Source organism: Cornus florida, unplaced genomic scaffold (genome assembly GCF_030987335.1).
Source record: "Cornus florida cultivar Cherokee Brave unplaced genomic scaffold, ASM3098733v1 CherokeeBrave_3.0.0_Hap2_Chr09, whole genome shotgun sequence".
In the NCBI taxonomy this organism is placed as follows: domain Eukaryota; kingdom Viridiplantae; phylum Streptophyta; class Magnoliopsida; order Cornales; family Cornaceae; genus Cornus; species Cornus florida.
Genome location: NW_026775579.1, coordinates 87,807,946 through 87,821,941, shown reverse-complemented (window position 1 = coordinate 87,821,941; position 13,996 = coordinate 87,807,946). Strand labels below are relative to the sequence as shown.

At 36.7% G+C, this 13,996-nt stretch overlaps 1 protein-coding gene across 1 annotated transcript in view; it reads left to right on the top strand.

Moving 5' to 3' along the window:
• LOC132274921 (myosin-8-like) overlaps window positions 1–13,996 on the top strand; it is a 50,033-nt gene that overhangs the window by 16,711 nt on the left and 19,326 nt on the right. Inside the window, exons 21-30 of the mRNA XM_059776286.1 lie at window positions 38–243; window positions 1,462–1,581; window positions 2,083–2,181; window positions 10,096–10,308; window positions 10,452–10,591; window positions 10,736–10,856; window positions 10,973–11,056; window positions 11,797–11,967; window positions 12,663–12,800; window positions 13,013–13,180. Of these exons, the coding sequence (XP_059632269.1) occupies window positions 38–243; window positions 1,462–1,581; window positions 2,083–2,181; window positions 10,096–10,308; window positions 10,452–10,591; window positions 10,736–10,856; window positions 10,973–11,056; window positions 11,797–11,967; window positions 12,663–12,800; window positions 13,013–13,180 (1,460 nt within the window). The remainder of the gene's footprint in view (window positions 1–37; window positions 244–1,461; window positions 1,582–2,082; window positions 2,182–10,095; window positions 10,309–10,451; window positions 10,592–10,735; window positions 10,857–10,972; window positions 11,057–11,796; window positions 11,968–12,662; window positions 12,801–13,012; window positions 13,181–13,996) is intronic.

The following is a 13,996-nucleotide window of genomic DNA, read 5'->3' as shown; positions in this document are numbered from 1 at the left end:
CTTTTCACTTGTTATTTTTCCCCTGTGCTGATTGTAGGGGAAGTTGCACGCCATCGCTATGAGAGTATGAGGAAAGAAGCTGCTTGTTTGAGAATACAGAAAGATATGCGCATGTGTCTTGCTCAGAAACATTACACATTGTTGTGCTCTTCTGCTATTTATATTCAAACAGGTATGCGTGGGATGACTGCCCGTGATGAGCTTCGCTTCAAAAAACAAAGTGAAGCGGCAATCCGTATCCAGGTATTGTTCCACTGAGTTGATATGTAGGTGTTATGAGAGATGTGACTTTATGTTACTTTTCTTTTTGGCCTTTTCATATCCTTTATATACTTGGGAATAAATTAACCAAAAGCCAATCAATACTGTCGTAAAAGCCCAGCTGCATCACCAGATAGGTGATGGTAGTGATTTTCACGCCCCCCCTCCTCCCTCTCTCCCCACAATTACTGAATTCGTAAGCAATAGGCAGTTGTGACTCGTGAAACTCCACAAATCTTAACAGAATCTCCCCCACTTTTCGAAGATCATATTTTACCTTCTATGGTAATTTTTTTTTGTTAAATTACTTTCCTTTGATTTGTGAATATGGAATCGCATTTAAACATTTACATGCTAAACATTGTTTCTATTGAAAATCCAGACTCGGGAACACAGCTGGATGTGTGCACGATTGTGATTTTCTCTACCCAAATGTGCTTGTTTCCCATGATTGTATGTAAAACCATAGAGAAGAGAATTAAAAGTTGAAATAATATAAGAGTACAACCTTTCTGAAGATGATAGATTATAAATAACAATATACCATAACACCCTTGTACTTCTGCACTCATTTAATTAGATAAAAGTGGATTTTCTATAACTGTCCTGATGAATGTTGGACATAGTTGGTTGACAATTTTTAGAGCGAGAAGTGCTTGACCTATAATCATTCATTTTAAAAGTTCAATGGCTAAACCAATTACATGAGCCAAACAGGGTTGCAATAAAAATAAGACAAATCAGAAATTGGAAGAAAAACAAGGTAATGCAATCATGGATTTAGGCTTTGGTAAGAAGAAAATACAGGGCCTCTCATCTTTTGGTGCGTATGAGTTTCGAGATTACAGTGTGCTCGAAAATTTCCACCTTTTAGTAGTAATACAATTTGGCTTTTTTTTTTTTTTTAGTGAGTGCAAATTTCAATTTATACTGCATTAATAATCTTGAATCCTTCTTCTATTCATGCACTATTAATAACGACTCCTATAGTACATGCTACAGTTCAAAAATCGAATATCAGAAGTGTGCCTCTTCAACTTACTTCCACCCCAACTTACAAAATCTTAGTAGTCTTGGCTTTGTCTTGTTTGAAGTTCACTGAGGAAAATTTTGTTCTGTTCATTGCTGCCTTCATGGGTTTGAGTTGCTTTCATGTTCTATGTAATTTTTGACTTCTGAATAAAACAATGTCTATAACAGTGTCAATGCCGACAATACTTAGTCCGGCTTCATTATTTGAGGATCAAGAAAGCGGCAATTGCTACTCAATGCGCCTGGAGAGTAAGAGTGGCGCGCAGAGAACTGCGGAATCTTAAAATGGTGAGGTTTTCTTGCTTGTCTAGCCTGTGATATTTCATAGCTAAGTTTTTAATCTCTTCAATCTTTCCAGTCAATTTGTCCTCCTCTGTAAATTTTTGCCATATCTGGCAATATTGTTTCAAAATTTTACTTGCCATATAATTATTTACATTGTTTGGCATAGAAATTGATAAATTCAGGAAATATGACCATGTTCTAAAGAAGGATAAAGGGTTTAGCATTGACCCCTGGTCTGAGGTTACTTTATTGAGATAAATTTGTTTGGCCATCTTTGCCCTCTGGTCATGCAAACTCATCCACATGGGAGACTACTAGTGTTTGGTTATGTAATTTGTTGCTGACTTTGTTTTTCATTTTCTTTCTGTAAATTGATGAACCTGGAGGTGGTTAACTTTTGTTCCTTGAGCTCTTTCTTATTCATTTATTATCAATTTTCTCGGTAGGTGCTTTTGCTAATATTATATATGTCTGAAGATTATGATATTTCTTGTCTATCTGTAGGCTGCTAAGGAAACCGGTGTTCTCCAAGCTGCCAAAACAAAGCTGGAAAAAGAAGTTGAAGAGCTAACATGGCGACTGAAGTTGGAGAAACGCATGAGAGTAAATATGTTCTTTACAACTTTGCTGCATGTCATTATATTTGTCAAAATGTTATTTGTTTTCGTGTTTATCTAGATCACTTGAAAGGATGCAAGCATATTAAAAAATATCCCAAGCATGCTTTGTTCTTGAATTCTTTCCTTGACTTCTTAGAGTTGGCATCAGTATCAGTAGAAATATATAAAAAGAAGAGAAAGGAGAGAATTGTGTAAAGGCTTGAATGATATGAATTACTCATTCACAGCTCTAGTATTTATAGATAAAATGAGCACATGCTCATATTACAAGAAAGGAAACTAAATAAAAATCAAAATCAAATCACAACTTATTCTAAAGCATATTCTATGGCATATTCTATAGCACAGTCAAATCTCTGCTATTATGGTAAGTCATACCATAAATCGTGGTATTATATATGCTAACATATGCATAGTCAAATCTCTGCTATTATGGTAAGTCATACCATAAATCGTGGTATTATATATGTTAACATTCCCTCTCAAGTTGGTGCATGGATATCTGAAACGCCCAACTTGGACAATGCATTCTCAAACACAATCTTGCTGACGCCCTTTGTAAGAATGTCTGCAAGCTGCTGAGAGCTTGGGACAAATGGAGTGCAAATTTGACCAGAGATGATCTTCTCTTGAATGAAGTGACGGTCCACCTCTATATGCTTAGTCCTGTCATGCTGAACGGGATTTGCTGCTATGCTAATGGCAGACTTGTTGTCGCAGTAGAGTGAAAATGGAAGCGACACTGGAAGGCACAAGTTTGTCATCAAGGTTTTCAGCCAAAGCAACTCACCTACCCCAAGAGCCATAGCCCTATACTCTGCCTCTACACTAGATCAAGAGACAACATCCTGCTTCTTGCTGCGCCAAGTAACCAAGTTACCACCAATAGTGGTACAATAACCTGAAGTAGACCTCCTATCTGAAATCGATCCTGCATAATTAGCATCTGTCCAAGCTTCAACACGTAAGTGACCATGATTGGCAAACAAAATACCATAGCCTGGACACCCTTTTAAGTAGCGAAGGATCCGAATAGCTGCATCAAGGTGAGGGGCACGAGGTGAGTGCATGAATTGACTCACGACACTCACGGCATAAGCAATTTCAAGTCGAGTCATGGATAAATAGATGAGCTTCCCCACAAGTCGTTGATACTGACCAAGATTTGACAATAACTCCCCCTCAGAATTAGCTAACCAATGATTCTGCTCAATCGGAGTATCAGCAGGATGAGCGCCAAGCTGACCGGAAGCAGAAAGCAAGTCAAGAACATACTTGCATTGAGAGATGAAAATGCCAGTCTTGGAGCGAGCCACCTCAATGCCCAAGAAGTACCGTAGGGGACCAAGATCCTTAATCTCAAACTGACGGCCAAGATAGCTCTTAACCTCATTAATTCCGGTAGTATCATCGCCGGTAAGAACAATATCATCGACATACACAATGAGAGCAACTGTTTTACCGCCGGAATGACGTAAAAACAAGGTATGATCAGTTGCACTTTGATGGATACCAAACTTGAGCATAGCAGTGCCAAAGCGATCAAACCAAGCTCGAGGAGATTGCTTGAGGCCATACAGAGAGCGACGAAGACGATATACCATACCAGAATGAGCAGGAGAATGAAAGCCCGGAGGAGGAACCATGTACACCTCCTCCTGCAAACCACCATTGAGAAAGACATTCTTTACATCTAATTGAAATAGAGGCCAAGATCGAATTGCAGCAACGGAAAATAATACACGGATGGTATTCATCTTGGCGGTAACAGGGGCAAAAGTCTCCTGATAATCTATGCCATAAGTTTGAGAATAACCCTTGGCAACCAATCGGGTCTTGTAACGAGCAACTGACCCATCTGGATTATGCTTAACTATAAACACCCAACGACAACCTACAACCTTTCGTCCAATAGGAAGCGGAACCATGTCCCAAGTCTGATTTTTCTCAAGTGCTTGTAGTTCTTCTGTCATAGCATCACGCTATTGAGGTTGTGCTAATGCATCTGCAACACTAAAAGGAACAGGAACCGAGGCAACATAAACAAGAAAACTCCGATAGGAGGGTGAGAGAGCATAATCAGAAACAAAATTAGAAATAGGGTATGTACAAGAACGTTTACCCTTTCGAAGAGCAATGGGGCGATCATCAAGTGAAACAATAGCTGGAGAAGGTGGATCTAGTGCCGAAGGAATAGGGCAGTCGATCGTGGGAGTAAAAGCTTGGATCTGTCGTCTTCGACTATAAACCTGTGAGAAAGGAACAATTCCCCCTGTTGGAGGGGTATCACGAGGAGGAATCATAGAAGAAGAAACAGGTAATGGTAGAGGAGTTGAAGACGGAAGAAGGTGATCATCCATTATATTCAATGGGAACCATTCACTCTGAGAACCAACTGAACCAGTATAGTATGGTGTATGCTCAAAGAAAGAAACATCCATGGATATAAATCGCCGACGACTGGGAGGATGGTAACACCTATAACCTTTTTGAGAGTGAGAATAGCCCAAAAACACACACTTCAAAGCCTTGGGGTCAAGCTTTGTACGAGTCTGCCCCCAACTGCTGAACAAAGCACACACACCCTAAGACTCGCGGAGGAATAAAAAAAAGGGATGAATTGGGATGTAAGATTGAGAGTGGGGCTGCAAAGTTAAGAATCCTAGGAGGAGTCCTATTAATGATGTATATAGCGGTAAGAACTACATCTCCCCAAAATTACTGGGGAACATTCATGCCAATGCAGATTGCTCTGGCTAAGTCAAGGATGTGGCGATTCTTTCTCTCAGAATGACCATTCTGTTGAGGAGTTTTAACATTAGCCATCTGATGCTCAATCCCAAATTCTGGTCAGATCTGAATTTTTTAATGGTACGACCATATTGAGTCTGAACCATTGTCATAAAATTTTTAAAAATGGTGTATACCTCATTTTTGGTTTTCATAAGATAAACCCAAGTAACACGACTATGATCATCAGTGAATAACACGAAATAGCGAAATCTAAGACTAGAAGTAACTGGGCGAGGACCCCACACATCTGAATGAACAAGATCAAAAGGTGTTAAAGCAGATTTATTACTAGCAGGATAATTGGAACGAACATGTTTAGCCATGTGACATGTTTCACAAGATAAATCTGACACTACCACGTTACAAAATAAGGAAGGAAATAAATGTTTCAAATAACCAAAAGAAATATGTCCTAAACGCATGTGCCAACGCATAAGCTGGGCTTTATTAGATGAAACAATATTAGAAAATGAAGCTGAATGTGCTTGAGGTGACAAAGGAGCATCCAACATGTATAAACCGTCCACTTCATGCCCACTGCTAATCGTCTGTTTCGACAACAGATCTTGAAAAATACAATGAGAGGGAAAGAACGTTACACTACAATTTAATTGTTTGGTAACGCTACTAACAGAAATAAGATTTGTAGTCAATTTTGGAACATGAAGTGTATTTGACAAAGTTAATGAAGGAGTAATTGATATGTGACCCTTCCCAGCAATGGAAGATGGAGATCCATCCGTAAGGCGGACCTTGCGTTGGCCAGAGCAGATATTATAAGATTGGAAGAGTGAGGACATACCAGTCATATTGTCTGAAGCACCAGAATCAATGATCCATGGTTTTGAAGATGTAGATGCGCTATGTGCAGACGCAATAGTACTTGAGTGGGCATAAGTGGAGGTTGGCTGAGATGATGCCTCCATTTGGTTGAAGAATTGCTTGAACTTGTCCAAATCAGCTTGAGTCAAGGTAACTGTGGCAAAAGATGTAGAGACAGGGTTGTCAGGAGTTGACAACGAGACTGGTTGTGTAACAGAATGTGCAGAGGATCGAGGCTGTTGTTTGTGTTGCGGTGGACGTCTATGTAGAGCATAACAACGAGATTTGATGTGACCAATTTTTCCGCAATGGTCACACCGTCCACGTTGTCGTCCCAGAGGAGGACCAGTGGTAGTGCTTTGAACTGACTGGGATGATGAAGTTCCTGAAAGGTTGGGAACCCGAACTGCCATAATCTGTCACACGACAATAAAAAACTCCAAACACACCACAAATTCTGTTAATAAATCAAAAGGTCTCCTCAGACCATAAACAATTACAATGTCTCCTCAGACCATTCCCGAAAAATCCAAATACATACCTTTTTTAAGGAGCGTTGCCCGCTTACATATAGCCAGACAGCTCCTTCTTAATATTCGGAACCTCTTTGTAGACCAATTTTTTTTTACCCAAGCCCTTCTAGGTGTTGGAAACCAACTATCCCAATTTACCCAACCCTAGAATAGTGAAAAAGAAATTGTAAAACTTAACAAATACCTGTTTTCGATCACAAAATAACAACACAGGAAAACATGTGTAGGCAACGTCACACAATGTCATAAACAGGCTAAGGTAGCTGTCTCACAAGTAGCAAGGCTACTGAAAGGTGTGGAAAGGTAATGGCTCTGATACCAAGTAGAAATATATAAAAAGAAGAGAAATGAGAAATTGTGTAAAGGCTTGAATGATATGAATTACTCATTCACAGCTCTAGTATTTATAGATAAAATGAGCACATGCTCATATTACAAGAAAGGAAACTAAATAAAAATCAAAATCAAATCACAACTTATTCTAAAGCATATTCTATGGCATATTTTATAGCATAGTCAAATCTCTGCTATTATGGTAAGTCATACCATAAATCGTGGTATTATATATGCTAACATATGCATAGTCAAATCTCTGCTATTATGGTAAGTCATACCATAAATCGTGGTATTATATTTGTTAATAGTGATTCTATAGCATAGTCAAATCTCTGCTATTATGGTAAGTCATACCATAAATCGTGGTATTATATATGCTAACATATGCATAGTCAAATCTCTGCTATTATGATAAGTCATATCATAAATCGTGGTATTATATTTGTTAACAGTATCACTATTATGTGACCATAAATTTTAGATTTGCGTGTTGTTTGAAACGCATTTGTTAGTCTAATATGGACAAATATGGCTCATTGGATAATGAATTGTTTTGGAGTACATGTTTTTTGGGCACATGTTTTTCATTGTTTCTGCAAATTGTAATGTCATTGACTTTTTTACGTGGACTCAGGCAAGTGGGTATGTGTAAGTGTTGGATATATTAAATCTCCAAATTCAAGGGTACTGGGATTTAATAATGTTTTCAAATAACATAGTGTTCAGCATAAGCACTTCAATCATTTTGAAGTAATCATGTAAGAAAATGATCTTCATGAAGAGTTCTATATACAATTATATAACGTTCTTGTATATGGTGGACAGATTTATGTACAATTATATACCGTACTTTTATCATTTGATATAATTGTTAGGTGCGTGTTTAACCTGCTGTATCAGAAACATATCCTATACCCATGTCTGAGTATCTTTTGACACGTGTACCTTACACATTCTAGATTGGTCCATTTAACTTGGGTCATGGCTTACATGTATATGAAAAGTGATTGTATTGTGAAAAAAAAAAAAAAAAAAAACTCTCTGATGTTGGTTGTTTCTTCACATAATTGTATTTAGGCATATGTTTATATGCATTTTTAGTCATTTAAGCTAGTCACCTCTTCTCTTCCGCATTTTTTCCATTTAGTTTCATCTGAGGCAAAATCTTAAAAAAATATGTGTGATTTACGCTTGTAAGATTACACAGGGAGAGACCAACAAACAAAATTTTGATTTTGAGCTAGGTTTCAACCTTGGAGAACAGGAAGTGTGTGTGAAAATTTTGAACTGTTTTTTCCTTTTCTATTTCTTATCATCTGTGATTGGCATGTGATTTATTAATACCTCATAATTAAGTTGGTTTTGACCTAATTGCCATTTTTATTAACACCCTAGATGCAACTTGGTTGCTGCATGCCTCAAGATTACCTAGGTCTATGACACTATTCACTTACCATGTCTACTAGCAGTGGTTACCTTTGGTTGTGTTATACTTAGCAAGGTCTCTCTCTTCTTTTCTGAAACGGGCCTGCACGTTTGACAACAGTGTCCTTTCCATGACAAGAAGAGCTTTCAATTTATGGATTTCTCATTTGTTTTGCTATAATTAAGATTTCTTAAACTTGGGAGACACATACGTAACAAAGGATACTAAAGTAACATTTTCTCTTTGATTTTGTTTTTTCGGGCTAACTTATTGGAAATAATAAGCAAGTGGAAAAGGAACAACAATTAGCCCTTTTCTCTTTATACTGTTTTCGTATAAAATCTTGTTTCTTTCCTTGTTTCTTATAAATTAAAATGATAACAACCAACACTGTCATAATTCACTTGATGGGGATTAGTTTTGTCCTCTAAGATGGAAGAGAGTGAGCGCTCCTCTCTTAGCTAAAATTATCTTCGAGTTGGTTCATCTTAGAGTCCACTTAAGTTGGTTCATCTGAACATTCTTGTGGGCTCATGATCCCTGGATTAAAACGATTGTATCTCAAAGGACCTTTGCGCCCTCCCTTGAAGGGGTTTATGAGATATAAGGATTCACCTTCTATGGCCAGTTAATGTATTCTTTCAGTCCTCGCATAATGAAGGCCCTCGAGAAATGATGGAGTATCTTGTTTGATTGCAAGATCTATGTCATCTAGTCTTGAGAAAGAGATTATGATACTGCTATGTGGCCTTTTTATATATTATTATTATTATTATTTTTTTTTTGTAGGGCTAGAGCAAACCTCAAAATTGATCATTTCTTATTGGAGGTTTTCATATGATAGTGGCCTTGGAAACCGAGTCCAGCTAGAACAAACAAGGATCGTGCTCAATGAGATTTCAGGAAAAAAAAAAAAGAAAAAGATTTCAGTAAATTCCTTAATAATTGATATCTACTTTAAAATCCAAAACAAGAAATGCTTATATCTTTCCGGACAGTGAACAATTGACCTCAAATATTCACACATACCTTTCTTCTGAAATTGCATCCAAGATAAACAACATAGCCGGTGATAACAACAATTTTCCTTTTTGCCGTTCACTAGTGGATAATGATAGGGAAAGAAACAGTAGAAATATAAGAAGAAGAACATTGAGAGAATTGTGTAAAGGCTTGAATGAGATAAATCATTTATTCACAGCTCTAGTATTTATAGATAAAAAGAGCACATGCTCATATTACAAGAAAGGAAATTAAATCAAATCTAAATCAAATCACAACATATTCTATGCCATGATTTGTGGCTATCAAATCTCTGTTAATATGGTAAGTCATTTCATAAATCGTGGCTATCATATCTGCTAATAGAGACATACCAAAATTAACATGGTTCAGATAGCATGGAAAGACATGACAACGTGTGGTTTAATTAAAGCTCTGGCCCTTGGTGGATGGAAGTGAAATGAAACTCATGTAATTGAACCTAAATAATTTGTTGAGTATTAACTTAGAGCAACTTCCGCAATATTTTACAAATGGCGTACACATGCGAGGTTAATTTTTATATGGAGTTGTGTGGGTGAATGCTTTTAAGTTCATATTTTCTTATACATTTTTTTGGCCTTTCAATTATATGTTTGGACTTCCTGTTTGAAGTTAACTTCAGGCCCATTATATTACTATATATATTGTCTTTAAGGCAACAAGAAAATTTCTGTTGGTTATAACCTTTTGTTTTAACAGGTTTCTATTTATATTAATGCACTCTGTCCTTTTATATTAAAATGTTTGTCTTTTGACTTCCAAATAGAATTAAGGGGTAGAGATGGAGAGAGTAAGAAAGAGAGAGAGAGATTCTGTATGCCATGATTCTGTATCGCTGGCTTTTGTCTTTTGATGTGCTTCTTATGTCATTGTTCTGGATAGTTTTTTGTTGCTTTATGGTGGTGCTTGTTTTTAATTGTTGTATCCATTTCATTCTGTGTAGGCCGACTTGGAGGAAGCCAAAACAAAGGAAAATGCAAAGTTGCAGTCTACTTTGAAAGAGATGCAACTTCAATTTCAAGAAACTAAAGAGCTGCTTATTAAGGAACGTGAGGCTGCAAAGAAAGCAGCTGAGCAAATCCCTGTCATACAAGAAGTCGCAGTTATTGATCATGAAATGGTTAATAAGCTTACTGCTGAAAATGAAGAGCTCAAGGTTGCTAGGAATCTAGTATTTTTTTTCCTTCTTGATTAGAACTTGTCTTATAATATGGTTTATAGGGCATTTAAAATGTATAGCTATGGAATTATAGTTTTCAATTTGACTTTGTTCGTATGTTGCTTTCTGACACTTTGCAGGCTTTGGTAAGTTCACTTGAAAAGAAAATCGATGAAACGGAAAAAAAATATGAAGAAACTAACAAGCTTAGTGAAGAGCGGTTGAAGCAGGCTTTGGACGCAGAGACAAAGATAATTCAGTTGAAGACAGATATGCAGAGGTTGTTAAAGTGACTATTTTGTCCTTTCAAATCATGTCATACAACTTTGATCTTTATGTGATGTTTAATGGAAGCTAGAAATTATATCTTTCATACAACACTCGTGCTTGATAATTCTCTTCTGAATTCTTGCCTCTATCACAGGCTTGAAGAAAAACTTTCTGATATTGAAGCTGAAGACCAAATTCTGAGGCACCAAGCATTGTTGAATTCACCTGCTAGAAAAATGTCGGGACATTTACAGCCTTCGGAGAATGGTTATCATGTAAGTGAAGCAAGTACAACTAGTGTAATTTATTTTGATAATATCTTTTCATTGTTACCTACATAATTTGTGCATCAAATGTTTCCCTTTTCACTAGAAGTAGCTCTTCTCTACAGGAACCACAAAGTGCAACACCCACAAAACAGTTTGGTACCGAATCGGATAATAAGTTGAGGAGATCCCAGATTGAAAGGCAGCAAGTATGTGTCAAGAAAAAATAGAATTTTCTTTCTTAATATTCTATGTTGCTTCATTTGCTTTTCTCTTTTTCTCCCTTTAATTGTTGATGAAAGGCTTGAATAAGAAGAAACTAAAATCTTGGTTATGAAAATTTTGTTGTTTGGGAAATACATGGACAATTTGTTATGTGTGGAGTACAACCATTGGAGGTGACACAATATGGTTTAAGATGTGGGATAATTTGATGCATCTATTATCTGACACTTCTCCAACTGGATTGTCCAAAAGATAAAACACATAAGTTCGCTGAAAGTGTTGTAGTAATTACTTCTAAATTTGTTCCATTATGGTGACATTCTGAGAGGAGCGTAATCTTGTCTAGCTAGCAGCATTGAAATATTATTTTACAAATGAGTTAGAGAAGAAGATAAGTTAGTCAGTATGATAATATAGCTGCATTTACCGGGTCCTAAGATTTAGGGATTACATTAATTTATAACTAGAGACAGACCCGACATACGTGATTGGGTTTGTCTAGTGTAGTGGATGAAGAGAAGAAAAAAGAAAAAGAAGTCCGCGCAATGTCCAATACACTTGGCATAGTTGAATTGAGTTTTTCATCTTTTGGAATCAGAAGAACACAGGAAATGAGATTTAAGTTTAACTTTCTTTTCTTTCCCACTCGTGCCCTAAACTACCAATAGGGGGTTACGTTGAAGTTCAAATAAATTCATTTTAATCTTGGAATCTTCTGCTGCAGGAAAACGTAGATGCTCTTGTCAAATGTGTGACTCAAGATCTTGGGTTCTATCAAGGAAAACCTGTTGCCACGTTTACAATATACAAATGTCTTCTCCACTGGAAATCGTTTGAAGCAGAAAGAACTAGCGTATTTGATCGTCTTATCCAGATGATTGGTGCTGCAATACAGGTAACTTGATTTGCATTACACAATAATTGTTCCTTTCCAACAACTTAAGAATTATACAATAATTTGTAAATTCTGTAGTAGGAGAATTATCAGAAGATTATTCCCCTGAGAACTGCTACTCTCCCCCTCCCCCTCCCCCTCTGGCAAAGCATCAAAATAGTACTCATATAATGCTCAATTGGATCAAGAATTTTAAACACAGGCAGTGGGGTGGGGCAAGATGGGCCTTCTCTCCTATTTTCCCCTCTTTTTGTTCAATTCAAGTTTGATGCTTTAGATGCTCTTAAGATCTTTATTTTCCCTGTTTGAAGAACTGTACTTTTAGTTTGAGGGGTAAGAGTTCAATCAATGTGCTATGTTTGCCTGTCTTTGGTATGGTTATGGATCTCAAAGGTTTAAAGAGTCTGAGCACAAAAGAAAAGGCCGTTTATATTAATGTCTCAATTAACTGTAAACTTAGATGGTTTTGCTCGCTCTTAATTTTTCACACTGATTTACCTTGTTACAAAAGTAAAGAATTTTTTGAGGTTTTCCATCTTGTTGGCTGCTGGTTTGGCTGTTTAATAAAAGTTTGTTCAGGAAAAAAAGAGAAGAAAATTTCATCCTGCTTAGTTTTCCAAGTAGGCTTGTTTTATCTTTCATTTTGAGTCCTAGAATCGGGAATAATCATCTCAATTCTAACACTTTTTCTGCAGAACCAGGATAATAACAATCATATGGCTTATTGGCTATCTAATACGTCTGCATTATTGTCCTTGCTTCAACGGAGTTTGAAAGCTACTGGTGCACCGAAACCACCCCCTGCAACATCATTGTTTGAAAGGATGACCCAAGTAAAGAATTTCATATTGATTCATTCATTTATAATTTTATGGTGTCTGTTCTTTGTAAAAGATTGCACAGAAATGATTGTTAAGTAAAACCAATAGATGATTGAATGACTAAAATTCTTCTGTAACATCTGTTTAATAGTACAGTATGTAACTTTTCTTAAATAAAACTTGAAAAATACATAAATATATGTTATCTGTTTATATTTTCTCAGGGATTCCGAGCATCTTCTAGCAACCTTTCCGTTGTAGGCCAGGTTGAGGCCAAATATCCAGCTTTGCTTTTTAAGCAGCAGCTCACTGCTTATGTGGAGAAGATATTTGGAATTATTCGAGACAATTTGAAGAAGGATTTGTCATCACTTATTTCCTCTTGTATCCAGGTACATCGTATTTCCTGAAGTTGGAGCTTTCAATTGCTTGCATCTAGATTATATATTTTGGAAAGCCTGTTACTTAGCTCAGCAACTCAAAATTCATTCTACAATATAAATGCCATATTTCTTGGTTATAAATTTCCTAAAATGAGATGCATAGTTAGTTGAAAGTTAATTTGTGAAGGTTTTTTTAAGAAGAAAAATATTCAGTCTTCTTATCTTTCAAGAGAGATTATTACAAGATAAATAGTAGAGGAAGGCCGCCAAATCAGGAAGCCCACAAAATCAGCAAATCAAATCAGCAAAACTCTAGGCTAGAAAACAGGAAACAGAAACTACTAAAATCTGAAATAGTAGTTTCAGATTTTATTTTCAAAAATTGAATTTCCTAATTTATTTCCTAGAAATCCAACACTCCCCCTCAAGTTGGAGCGTAGATATCTATCATGCCCAACTTGCTCTTAAAGAGCTCAAAACTAGTTCTGAAAAGTCCTTTGGTGAAGATATAGCTATTTGTTGAGTAGTAGGAACAAAAGGCATGCAAACAACTCCACTATCAATCTTCTCGTTTATGAAGTGTCTGTCAATCTCCACATGCTTCATGCGATCATGTTGTACTGGATTTTGTGCAATACTTATGGCAGCTTTGTTGTCACAATACAACTTCATTGGCATGTTCATCGGCATCCGCAGCTCATCAAGAATTCTCTTCAACCATAGTATCTCACAAACTCTATTAGGCATAGCCCTATATTCTGCCTCAGCACTGCTCCTTGCAACCACATTCCGTTTCTTGCTTCGCCATGTGACCAAATTTCCCTA